The sequence below is a fragment of the Hemitrygon akajei genome, chromosome 9, assembly GCF_048418815.1.
Source record: "Hemitrygon akajei chromosome 9, sHemAka1.3, whole genome shotgun sequence".
Taxonomy (NCBI): Eukaryota; Metazoa; Chordata; class Chondrichthyes; order Myliobatiformes; family Dasyatidae; genus Hemitrygon; species Hemitrygon akajei.
This window is the reverse complement of record NC_133132.1, coordinates 25,792,056-25,805,949: the sequence shown is the minus strand read 5'-3', so window position 1 is coordinate 25,805,949 and position 13,894 is coordinate 25,792,056. Positions and strand designations below refer to the sequence as shown.

Here is a 13,894-nt window from a genome sequence, read left to right as displayed (position 1 = left end):
TTGATCAGAGATAGTGTCACGGCTGCAGAAAAGGTGGACATCATGGAGGGATCGTCTATGGAGTCACTGTGGATGGTGGTTAGGAGCAGGAAGGGGTGAATAAACTCTACTGGGTGTTTTTTATAGGCCGCCTAATAGTAACAGGGATATCGAGGAGCAGATAGGGAAACAGATCCTGGAAAGGTGTAATAATAACAGAGTTGTCATGGTTGGAGATTTTAATTTCCCAAATATCGATTGGCATCTCCCTAGAGCAAGGGGTTTAGATGGGGTGGAGTTTGTTAGGTGTGTTCAGGAAGGTTTCTTGACACAATATGTAGATAAGCCTACAAGAGGAGAGGCTGTACTTGATCTGGTATTGGGAAATGAACCTGGTCAGGTATCAGATCTCTCAGTGGGAGAGCATTTTGGAGATAGTGATCACAATTCTACCTCCTTTACCATAGCATTGGAGAGGGATAGGAACAGACAAGTTAGGGAAACGTTTAATTGGAGTAAGGGGAAATATGAGGCTATCAGGCAGGAACTCGGAAGCATAAGTTGGAAACAGATGTTCTCAGGGAAACGCACGGAAGAAATGTGGCAAATGTTCAGAGGATATTTGCGTGGGGTTCTGAGTAGGTACGTTCCAATAAGAAATGGAAAGGATGGTAGGGTACAGGAACCATGGTGTACCAAGGCTGTTGTAAATCTAGTCAAGAAGAAAAGAAGAGCTTACAAAAGGTTCAAAAAACAAGGTAATGATAGGAATCTAGAAGATTATAAGGCTAGCAGGAAGGAGCTTAAGAATGAAATTAGGAGAACCAGTAGGGACTGTGAGAAGGGCTTGGCAGACTGGATTAAGGAAAACCCCAAGGCGTTCTAAAAGTATGTGAAATGCAAGAGGATAAGATGAGAAAGAATAGGACCTATCAAGTGTGATATTAGGAAAGTGTGTATGGAACCAGAGGAAATAGCAGAGGTACTTAATGAATACTTTACTTCAGTATTCACTATGGAAAAGGATCTTGGTGATTGTAGTGATGACTTGCAGCGGACTGAAAAGCTTGAGCATGTAGATATTAAGAAAGAGGATGTGCTGGAGCTTTTGGTAAGCATCAAGTTGGATAAGTCGCCAGGACTGGATGAGATGTACCCCAGGCTACTGTGGGAGGCGAGGGTGGAGATTGCTGAGCCTCTCATGATGACCTTAGCATCATCAATGGGGATGGGAGAGGATCTGGAGGATTGGACGGTTGCGGATGTTGTTCCCTTATTGAAGAAAGGAAGTAGAGATAGCCCAGGAAATTATAGACCAGTGAGTCTTACTTCAGTGGTTGGTAAGTTGATGGAGAAGATCCTGAGAGGCAGGATTTATGAACATTTAGAGATGTATAATATGATTAGGAATAGTCAGCATGGCTTTGGCAAGGGCAGGTTGTGCCTTACAAGCCTGATTGAATTTTTTGAGGATACGACTAAACACATTGATGAAGATAGAGCAGTAAATGTAGTGTATATGGATTTCAGCAAGGCATTTGATAAGATACCCCATGCAAGGCTTATTGAGAAAGTAAGGAGGCATAGGACCCAAGGGGACATTGCTTTGTGGATCCAGAACTGGCAGCTTGCCTGCAGAAGGCAAAGAGTGGTTGTAGATGGGTCATATTCTGCATGGAGGTCGGTGACCAGTGGTGTGCCTCAGGGATCTGTTCTGGGACCCCTACTTTTCGTGAATTTTATAAATGACCTGAATGAAGAAGTGGAGGGTTGGGTTAGAGAATTTTCTGATGACACAAAGGTTAGGGGTGTTGTGGATAATGTGGAGGGCTGTCAGAGGTTACAGAGGGACATTGATAGGATGCAAAACTGGGCTGAGAAATGGCAGATGGAGTTCAACCCATCTGCCATAAGTGTGAAGTGGTTCATTGTGCTATGTCAAATATGATGGCAGAATATAGTATTAATGGTAAGTCTCTTGGCAGTGTGGAGGATCAGAGGGATCTTGGGGTCCAAGTCCATAGGGCACTCAAAGCAGCTGTGCAGGTTGACTCTGTGGTTAAGAAAGCATTCAGTGTATTGGCCTTCATCAATCATGGAATTGAATTTAGGAGCCGAGAGGTAATGTTGCAGCTATATAGGACCCTGATCAGACCCCACTTGGAGTGCTGTGCTCATTTCTGGTCGCCTCACTACAGGAAGGTCATGGAAACCATAGAAAGGGTACAGAAGAGATTTACAAGAATGTTGCCTGGATTGGGGAGCATGCCTTATGTAAACAGGTTGAGTGAACTCGGCCTTTTCTCCTTGGAGCGACAGAGAATGAGAAGTGACCTGATAGAGGTACATAAGATGATGAGAGGCATCGATCATGTGGATAGTCAGAGGCTTTTTCCCAGGGCTGAAATGGCAGCCACAAGAGGGCACAGGTTTAAGGTGCTGGGGAGCAGGTACAGAGGAGATGTCAGGGGTAAGTTTTTTATGCAGAGAGTGGTGAGTGAGTGGAATGGGCTGCCGGCAACGGTGGTGGAGGCGGATACAATAGGGTCCTTTAAGAGACTTTTGGATAGGTACATGAAGCTTAGAAAAATAGAGGGCTATGTGTAACCCTAGTAATTTCTAAGGCAGGGACATGTTCGGCACAACTTTGTGGGCCAAAGGGCCTGTATTGTGCTATAGGTTTTCTATGTTTCTATTTTTCTAACAAATTGGGTGAGTTGGTAAGGTAAATCAGCATATCGCTAATGAGGAAAGTTAGTGTAGTAATTTCAAAGGAGATGAATACTTTATCAGCCTCACAATTTTGGTTTTTAATTTTTAGTGAATAGTTGACGGGTTTTGAAATTTTTCTTTTGATTTGATGTAACCCTGTCACTGTAGGCTCACAATGAGTTAGTTGTTACTGTGAATACAAACTAACAGCAACATAGTTCTACAATATATGGAACACTTGTTCTATAGATTGCATGTTAAGAAAATCAGCAGAAAATAAAATGGCCAGCAGCATAACTGTATTGATACAATAAAGCATGGTCTTAAAGCAGGGAATTATGTTCTGCTCCCTCCAAAATAGGCATGTCCTCATGACTTTGTAAATCTTTGACACTTATCAAACTCATTATTAATAACACAACACATACTCAGTAACAACGACAGTTGTGTTCACACTTATGTTCTGACAGTTTTCAGGCAAACGCCTTATGGCATCCAAGTGAATTAAGTGATTACAGGACCTCCAATCTGTTTGTAAATGGAGGTAAAATATCTCACCTTTGGGACTGACACAGCACTCCTACACCAGCTTTTCTGGAGGTTTCCTGACTGTCTAAGAATGTATTACCTCAGCTTCAGTTTCTTCAATTTCACTTTCCTTTAACAGTCATTATTTCATCAGCTTGAGTCTTTTCTCTCGACTTTTCGTGTTTACTTTGAGATGCCTCATCCTGTCTTGAATCGTACCTTCCTACAACTCAGTTTCTTTGCCCTCTGACTAGACTTGGCTTCATCTTCAATTATGTTGGAGCCTGTTTCCCTTTCTCTATCTAATATCACGTCTGGTTGTCCAGTGGTTGTACTACTAACCCATTGGATTCACCCTATCGGGAATATTCCCTCTACCCCACCCATCTGGGTCACTCTCATTTCTCTCACACTGGACAGATTCTCTTCCGCTGTTATCAAACTCTTAAAAGGACATTATATCAAGTTCAAGTTCATGTTTAATTGTCATTCAACCATACATGAATACTCATGGATACAGCCAAACTAAGCAGTGTTCCTCTGGGACAGTACCAACAGTCATACACAGCACAAAGCACATGTAGCACATTAAAAATGGTAGTAAAATATAGTAACACTCGAAATATATAATACAGCCCAAGCCCTGAGTGACACATCCTGCAAATTGGTGATGCATGGGTGTTATAAATTCTTAGTAGTCAGCATGTCATTGTACCAATCGAATACTGAAGAACAGTGCTGACGGGAGGAGCCAGCCCCAACCCAGCTGCTGTGCTACACCAGCTCCCTGTACCTGCAGCTGAGGCCTTTCCCTCACAACAACCGAGGCCACCCAGCTCCCCCACTGCCTGACTCACCAGTAAACAATGGAAACAGACTTGCAGCATTTTACATGATCAATGTTCGACAAGGTCTTGTGATCGCAAGAGAAACATCCAAGACAATCACTCGCAGTTAGACTGCACACCGCCTTTGCTCACGGGCTCCGATGCCTTCCCGTAGCAGGTAGTAACACTGTCCAGCTCCTTCACAAGCGAGCTGCTCACCGATGGGATAGACCTGCAGTACCTGAACTTCTTCATGTCCAGCATTGTTTAGTGATCATAAAAAGACAAGAACACCTTTGATTGCCTCCCGAGGGGCTGCTGCATTCAAAGACCCCGCCGTATTACTGGAAGATGATTATCCTTGATACTGTTGCCCCAAAAGGCTGTATAGTCAGCCTGTTCCACTCCTTGGACCCTCATAACTGTGGGGCCATATTCCACTCTTGTTATAGTTTGATGCTGATACCACAGAGAGGGCCATCTCTCAAATAACAGTGAGTCAGAGTACAGGAAGGAGATCGAGAGCCTAGTGACACAATGTCCCTCAATGTTGGCAAAACAAAAGAACGCTTTTGATTTCTGGGAAGAGGGTCGTGAACATGCACATGTTTAAGCCCATAGTGCTAAGATCGAGAGGATTGAGAGTTTCATGTCACTAGGAATGAATGTCACCTATAGACTGTCCTAGTCCATCCACATTGATGTCACAGGCAAGAAAACTCACTAAAGCCTCTACTTCCTCAAGTCCTCATCAAAAACTGCAGCCCAGAAAGGCCCTTCAGCCCATCCAGTCTGTGTCAAGCTATTTAAACTGCCTAGTCCCATCAACCTGCACCCAGATCATAGCCCTCCGTATCCCTCCCATGTATGAACATACCCCAACATCTCTTAAATGTTGAAATTGAAATTGCATCATCATTTGTGCTGGCCCCTCATTCCACACTCTCATTACCCCTCATGTAACCCCTAAAACTTTTCACCTTTCACCCTTAACCATGACCTCTAGTTGCACAATAGAGTAAAGCCTGCTTGTATAAAACCTATCTATATCCCTCAAAACTGTTTATACTTCCATCAAATGTCCCTTCAGTCTTCTATGTTCTAGGGAATCAAGTTCTAACCTATTTTCTTTCCTTACAGCTCAGGTCCTACAGTCCCAGCAACATCCTTGTGAATTTTCTCTGTACACTTTCAATCTCATTTACACCTTTCCCATGGTGGGTGACCAAAACTGCATACACAATGCTTCAAATTACGCCTCACCTACATCCTATTCAACTCAGCTCCTGTACTCAGTACTTTCAGACAAACGAAATTTGCCATGTCTCCTTTGACCCTCACCAGTTTTTACCGATGCGCCATAGAAACCATCCCAGCTTGGTTCAGCAACTGTTCCGCTTGAGACTGCAAGAAACCGCTGAGTTGTGAACACAGTTCAGCACTTCGTGGAAACCAAAGTCCCCTCCATGGACACCGTCTGCACTTCTTACTGCCTCGTTAAAGCAGCCAGCATAATCAAAAATCCATCCTACCCTAGGAAATTCCCTCTTTTCCCTCTTCCATGGGGCAGAGGGCAAAGGTTTGTTTTTATCCCACTTGAGTAAGACCATAAGATATAGGAGCAGAAGTAGGCCATTCAACCCAGTGAGTCTGTTCTGCCATTCAATCATGGGCTGATCCAATTAGGGCTGTTAAAGGTTACAGTGGGATATTGATAGGATGCAAAACTGGGCTGAGAATTGGCAGATGGAGTTCAAACAAGTGTGAAGTGGTTCAGTTTGGTAGGTTAAATATGATGGCAGAATATTGTATTAATGGTAAGACTCTTGGCAGTGTGGAGGATCAGAGTGATCTTGGGGTCCGAGTGCATAGTTTGGCTCTGTGGTTAAGAAGGCGTATGGTGTATTGGCCTTCATCAATCGTGGAATTGAATTTAGGAGCCGAGAGGTAATGTTGCAGCTAGATAGGACCCTGGTCAGACCCCACTTGGAGTACTGTGCTCAGTTCTGGTCTCCTTACTACAGGAAGGATGTGGAAGGCATAGAAAGAGATTTACAAGGATGTTGCCTAGATTGGGGGGGCATGCCTTATGAAAACAGGTTGAGTGAACTCGGTCTTTTCTCTTTGGAGTGACGGAGGATGAGAGGCTTTGATCGTGTGGATAGTCAGAAGCTTTTTCCCAGGTCTGAAATGGTTGCGATGAGAGGACACAGGTTTAAGGTGCTGGGGAGTAGGTACAGAGGAGATGTCAGGGGTAAGTTTTTTACACAGAGAATGGTGAGTGCGTGGAATGGGCTGCCAGCAACGGTGGTGGAAGTGGATACGATAGGGACTTTTGGATAGGTACATGGAGCTTAGAAAAATAGAGGGTAAGCCTAGTAATTTCTAAGGTGGGACATGTTCGGCACAACTTTGTGGGCCGAAGGAACTGTATTGTGCTGTAGGTTTTCTATGTTTCTATGCTTCTAATTCTTGCAGTCATCCCCACTCCCCTGCCTTCTCCCCATACCCTTTGATGCCCTGGCTAATTAAGAACCATGCCTTTGATGTCCTATCTATCTCTGTCTTAAATGCACCCAATGACTTGGCCTCCACAGCCGCTCATGGCAACAAATTCCACAGATTTACCACCCTCTGACTAAAGTAATTTCTCCACATCTCTGTTCTAAATGGATGTTCTTCAATCTTGAAGTCTTGTCCTAGATTCCCCTACCGTGGGAAATAACTTTGGGAAATAATCTAATCTGTTCAATGATAAAATGAACTTCTGACCTAACAGTCTAACTCATTATGGCCTTGTACCTCGCTGTCTGCCTGCACTGCACTTTTTCTGTAATTATAGCACTCTATTCTGCATTCTGTTATTGTTTTCCCTTGTACGACCTCAATGCAAATCGGTATAGATGGTGTGCAAAAGAAAGGTTTTCACTGTACCTCGGTAATTGTGACAATAATAAACCAATATATTCTCTGGCTTCGGACAATCAAGGAATTTCATTGCACCCTGGTGTGTTTGACAATGAGCTAATCTGATCTGCTTGTGTTGTGTTTCAACAGGGAAGTATAAAGCACTGGAGGCTGACATCATCCCCCCTTTGCTCATCCTGCTGAACGACCCAGTAAGCATGGTCCGGCTGAACGTCATCAAAACCATCACCACCATGTCTGAAACCCCCGAGGGCAGAAAGATACTGCTGGACCACCTGCCGCTCTTTGAGCGCATGGCGCAGGACCCCAGCGAGGCCATCAGAAGGGCTGTTAAGATCGCTATTGATGTCATCACTTGGAAACCATAGCTGACACAAACTAATGCTTCGCACATCTCCGAGACCCAAAAAACTCACATTGTTTTTCTTCGACACTTCAGTCCCATCTTGCATTTTCAATTTGGTTCACATGTTTTGCCTTCCTTTATGTTGGTTTCTGCCCTGGACACACCCCACTCTCCATCTTACCATCCCATATTGCCTGCAGCCCCATTGAGCATCCTTTGGTCTCGTTTTAAATTTTGACAATCAGTAGCTACCAGCTTTACCTCGTTTGTCATCAAGTTAATTTTTTTCCATTACCAAATATCAAATGTGTCAAATTTGAATGTTCTACTTTAAAATTGAGATCTCATTATCCTCAAAATTTTGCTAATTCTTCTCAAATTATCATTTCCACGTCCCATTATGCCTCTCCCTGCATGCTCTCTTACTCCTTCTTCTGCCCCCACCCCCACCCCTTCTTTCTCTTGCTGAGGCTCTGGCCCCTGCGCTCTAGTAATCAGTGACTATCAGTATCTCTGTTCTGTGTAGTGCTTTGGTGTTCAATAGCTTGAGTATAGTGGAAATAAACTGCAAATATCACTCAGCATTTGTACAGCCTTAAGTGTGTAATTTTCTTAATTGTGTTATCATCATTGTGTCAATCAAATTAATGTGGACTTTATTTATAGAGTTTATTTGCTGACAAACTGTATTTAGGTTAAATCATTTACTGATTCACAAGCTCAACACAAAAAGCAGATTGTCTTTGTGTTAATCATTCCGGCACAATGAATATTACTGAACCGGCCAAATGCATGCACAAGTTAGTACCAAATCACCTGTACCAGGAGCTCTTGGAGTCAGCCAACCCCAGGTAAGCTAAAAGAGTAGGGAATTACATCCCTGGACAGCTGCCTAGGTAAAAAAAAAATCATAGAGTTTTGCAAGATGGAATCAAGCCCTTCAGCCTGGCATTGACAATGGCCGGAAGAGATTGAACTTGGCTTTGTGGAGCTCCCAGTTACCTCATCACAGGAGGGGGTTCAAAGGCAGCTGGCTTGTATGCATGAATCTACAACAATCAAGGCTCTGAGGAGGAAGGAGAGAAATGGGTAAAAAACTAGCTGTTGTAGAGAAGCAAAGGTATTCCAGTGTCAATGTAGAATTTGGTGTCGAGTCCAAAGAGGACTTCTTGAATCCCAGGGAGTGTAATTAGCAATTAGTAAAGAACTCTTGGTTCAACTCCCTGTAACTCCCTTTAGGAATAGTGTGTGCGATGTAGCATGTCTTTGTAGCATTGCGATGTAGCATTGCTGTTCCAGGCTTAGTTGAGAGCATAGAAGGCAGGATACAGGTTAATGGAAGGGTTAGCAGTGTGGTGAGACAGAGGGATTTTGGACTCCACATCCATAAATCCTCCAGAGTTGCCACACGTTGTTAAGGTAGTTAAGAAGGCGTACGGTGTGTTGGCCTTCAGTAGTCGGGGGATTGAGTTCAAGAGCCGTGAGGTAATGTTGTAACTCCATAAAGCTCTGGTGAGACCACTCTTGGAATATTGTGTTCATTTCTGGTTGCCTCATTATAGGAAGGATGTTGAAGCCTTAGAGGGGGTGCAGAGGGGATTTAGTAGGATACTGCCTCGATTAGGGAGCATGTCTTATGAGGGTAGATTGAGTGAGCTACGGCTTTTCTTTTTGGAGCAAAGATAGGTAACTTGATAGAGGTTTACAAGATGATATGAGGTATAGACGTTTGCCAGAATTTTTTTCCCAGAGCAGAAATGACTAGAAATTGCATCATTTTAAGGTGATCGGAGGGGCATTTAGGAGGATGTCAGAGGTAAGTTTTTTACACAGAGAGTGGTGAGTGCATGGGACAGCATGCCAGGGTGGTGGTAGAGGCAGGAACATTCAGGACATTGATTCAGATTCAGTTTATTGTCATTTAGAAACCACAAATGCAATGCAGTTAAAAAAATCAGACAACGTTCCTCCAGAATGATATCACAAAAACAAATGACAAAACAGACTACACCAGAAAATCCACTTAACGTTTGGCAATCCCCAATCCAGTGTCTGGAGAGGCTGCTGCGTATTAATATCGCGCTACCATCTTAGCGCGTTCCCCAGAAAGGAGCTCCAAATCCACCAAACAAACAAGACCAAAAACTAAAGCTACAAGACCTGCACAAAACCACATAGTTACAACATATAGTTACAACAGTGCAAACAATAGCATAATTGATAAAATAAAAAAAAACCATGGGCACAGTAAAAATAGTCCAAAGATGTTAAAAGACTATAAGTTCGAAAGAAACCACCACACAGTTTCCAGAGGTCCTCAGGGTCCCAATAGACTCGTCATCCCACGCCGGCGACAGAAGGGAATATCCCCGCTATGGACTTCCACGGGGCGCCGCCGTACTCAGCCTCGCAGACGCAGCACACAATGAAAGCGACCAGACCGCAGCGGACTCCGAGTCCGTCGAACCTCCAAGCATCCGACCATCCCCTCCGGCACAGCTTCTCCGAGCACCATCCTCTGCCGAGCGTATTAAGACGGCCCTGCCAACGGCCATCGGCAACGCGACCCCAAGGACTGTGGGCCTGTTCTTCCCAGCAAAGACCCGGACCTCACAGCAGCAGCAGCAACAAAGAAGGTCTTCCTGGAGATTTTCAGATGTTCCTCTGTGCTCCCACGTCCGTTTTTCATCTGATTATGATTGTGCACGGCACCCCGCTTCATAAATAACAGATAATCAGCTCTGGAGTGGCCGCTGCAAGCTGTGTCGCGCCGCCATCTTGGAGATGATTGGAGAATTGTAGGGCAATGTAGGTGGGAAGGGTTGAATTGATCTTAGAGTAGGTTAAAAGGTCAGTGCAACATCATGGGCTGAAGGGCTTGTACTGTGCTGTAATGATCTATGTTATATGACTGGTTTTCCCAGTCCAGGCATGAGTATACCCTTTGCTATGGAGAAACCATGCAGGATAAGCACTGGTCCTCTCTCACCCTTCCTCAATCCACCAATCAACTCAGGGCCAAACCTTGTCCCTCTCCTCTTTATATCTCTCCCCGCTCCACACTTGATCCTTGATGCAGAGTTCCAACCCGAAAGCTAGTTCTTTTCCACCCCCACAGATGCAATTCAGCCCCCCCCCCCCAAGTTTCTCCAGCAGTCCTGATGAAGGGCTTCAGCCCAAAACGTTGTTTTTCCCCTCCATTGATGCTGACTGGTCTGTTGATTTCCTCCAGCAGATGTTTATTGTTGCAGTATCAAGTCTGGAAGTTCTTTCTTGTATATGAAATGCTGCTAGTTCTGGTGCTGAATAGTTCGTTTTTACTTGTATTTTATTCTAATTTGAGAATCATTTGAAAGGGTAGTTAAGGTCAATGCCCATTCTTCGCCAAGTGAACCAGGCCTTCCAACTTCTGGTTGACATATCTGGTAATTGATGCACTGTGCCACCATTCCTGATGGAATACTGCAGAGTAACTCAAGGCCACCATCTGCTGAGGTGACTCTGACAACCAGGTCTGCCTGTGCAGAGTTGCTATCTAGCAAGGAATCAGGAGTGGATGTGTGGAGAAGAGCCTTCTTTGGTATGGTATATTATCTGCCAGGTTTGGCTTTTTGATGACACTATATCCTGCATAAGAGTCTACAGGGGGTTTGAGTAGGAATGGGACCAGTGGTTAAGAGGCTCGATAAAATTATAGATAAACTCCCTACCATTGGAAACAGATTAGGAAAATGCAGCCAGGGTAATTTTAACATAGGATTATATCTGTAAACTATTAGTAATGAACAGTGGCAATTTTGCACTTCTATGTCTTTATGAATGTAAACCCAGATTTTCAAGATCTTTTAGATCTTTAGAACTTTGCAATTTAGGAACAGGCAATTTGCTCCTCTTTTCTCTTCTCCCCAGATTAGTCTAATTCCATTCTTCATCACTTTTTGCATTCTTTGATAGACTTGCAGCAATAAATAGAAACAGAACTTCCAGCCTGAGGTTTATTTGTTTATCCAACCTGTCACCACATCTCCAAACCAACACCCTTGACTCAGTGTGATCATTGGTTAGCCTGGTCTCCTCTTCTCCCACACTGACAAATTGTCGAGTCCATTTGTTCAGACCTAGGACCATAAAACCATAAAGCAAAGGAGCAGAATTAGACATTCAGCCCTTTGAGTCTGCTCTGACATTGTATTATGGCTGTTTTATTATCCCTCTCAACCCCATTCCCCTGCCTTCTCTCCATAACCTTTAATACCCTTACTAATCAAGAACTATCAATGACCACTTTAGATATACCCAATCCACAGCCATCTGTGGCAAAGAATTTCACAAATATACCACCTCTGGCTAAAGAAATTTCTCCTATTCTCTGTTGTATTCTGAGACTGTGCCCTCTGGTCGTAGACTCCCCCACTATAGGAAGCATCCTCTCCACATCTGCTCAAGCCTTTCAATATTCAATAGGCTTCAAAATTGTATAGGTCTCATTCTTCTAAATTCCAATGAATGCAGGCTCAGAGCATCAAATGGCCCTCATATGTTAACCCTTTCTTTCCCAGAATCATTGGCATGAACCTCTCCAGTGTCAGCACATCCTTTTTAAATAAGGGGCCCAAAACTGCTCATAATACTCCAAGCAGTTATTGGACTTTTACGGCAATGTTCCTGTCTGAGCTTCTTGTTTTCAGGTATCAGGGTCTGTGTTAGAACATTCCATTCAAATCCACAATGCTCTGCCAACCTTTTGATCTACTCTACGATCAATCTAAACTTTCCCTCCTACATAGCCCTCCATCTTTCTAGCATCCATGCCTACCTAAGAGTTTCTTAAATGTCCCTAAAGTATTTATTTCTAACACCACCCCTGGCAGGCCGTTCCACTGTGCAAAAACCCAGCTCTGACACCACCCATATATTTTCCTCCAGTACCCTTAAAGTTCTGGCCCTTTGTGTTAGCTATTTCTGTTGTGGGGATGCCAGCCAGGGTGTGGCTTTGTTGATGAAGCTGAATGTGAAGCCTGAGGGCGGAGACCCCACATAAGCTGCAGGACAACCTTCAAAACTTGTGGCTGATTTGGGGGTGATTACTTTTTGGAAGTTGTGATCATTTGTAACAGTCAGCAGGAATGTTTGTTCTTGTAGCGTCAACCACTTAGGCAGTCTTTATATTTCTATGATGTTTCTATGATGTTATCCCTGATGTTTCCTGCTGTCAACCAGCTGCTGTTTCTCCTCAACCCTCAGTCCTCATTCTTCAAGGACAGGGGAGAGACTGGGACATTGTGCTGCACTCAGAGGGTGGAAGTGAGCTGCTTCACTCCCTGACACACCTACTGACTGTCCCACCAAGGCAGACACCTTGAGACCCCGGCATGTGCTACACAAAGCCCAGCAATTTCCCCGATCACTTACTACTAACCCATCCGATGACACACATGCCCTTTTCAAACTGCCTCTGCAGCTTCCCTACGGTCTGTCTCAGTCCTGTTGCTGCATGTCTCTGTCTCGGACTCTGTCTGTCTCTCTGTCTCTCTGTCTCTGTCTCTCTGTCTCTCTCTCTCTCTCTCTCACAGTTTGTCTCTCTCTGTCTCTCTGTCTCAGTCTGTCTCTCTCACTTTCTCTTTCTCCTTTTAGAGCTGGCTTTCAATATAGATTTAGTGTGTGATGGGAGAGACAGAGAGATGGAGAGAACCAGAGAGGGAATCTAGAATGATTAAAACTGCTCTTCATAATAATGACCCAGGATGTGGATTAATAGAGCATAATCTGCAATTTGCACAAAACCACAACATTTTAGTCTTCTCTGGGGAATTACAGTCATCCGTCAGCCTCATCAGAATAAGATGTAAGATTTGTGGATTTATGGAATCAGCCAGATTTTTATTCACTTTCTTCTTTAAGGGGACTTAAATTTGACGTGATCAGGCAACTAATCAGTTTACAAGAGGCGCAGTTGATACAAGAATCCTCACCGCCCACAAAATCTAATTTTGGAATGCTTTCCCTTAAATTGTAAATTCTGCGATAAAAAATCTCCACGTCCCATTCATGTGAGCACCCTGTAATCACTTCAGCTATCAGCCAAGCCCAAGATCAGCAAAGCCAGCTTATTTTTATTTGGTACATAATCCACCCAATGGTTGCTATAATTGCTTGGCTGACTGCCATGTTAGTTAAGCCCTTCCTTAAGCCTTTTCATGCTTGCCTTTAATTTATTACACTTAAAAGCCACGTTGTGCAGAGTATGCAGAATGGGGAGGCTATTCAGCCCATCATTCCTATGCTATGCTATCCTTTCCAATAGGTTTCACTCTGCTGCTCTCTACTCAACACTCTATACATTTCCCTCCCCTGTTCCTTTCTGGATTTCAATTGGGAGTTGCAACTACTTTCACAATCTTTCCAGGCCACAACACCTCAGTCACTTTTCTAGTCTCAGAAGCTTGAAAAACATCTACACTTCTGATCAGTTCTTCTTCTCCACTGCTATCAGACTTCTAAACCAGTCACCTCTTTCACACCCACTTCCCTGTGGCGTGCTCTCATACTGTTCACTCTCCTGGTCTCTGTTGTC

General features: G+C 44.0%; 1 protein-coding gene across 1 annotated transcript in view; it reads left to right on the top strand.

Annotated features, from left to right (window-relative positions):
* The window catches only part of rsph14 (radial spoke head 14 homolog), a 760,969-nt gene extending 753,070 nt beyond the window's left edge, over positions 1–7,899 (top strand). The window contains exon 6 of the mRNA XM_073055680.1: positions 7,104–7,899. Coding sequence (XP_072911781.1) covers positions 7,104–7,342 — 239 coding nt within the window. The 3' untranslated portion in view covers positions 7,343–7,899. The remainder of the gene's footprint in view (positions 1–7,103) is intronic.
* Positions 7,900–13,894: the final 5,995 nt, after the last annotated feature.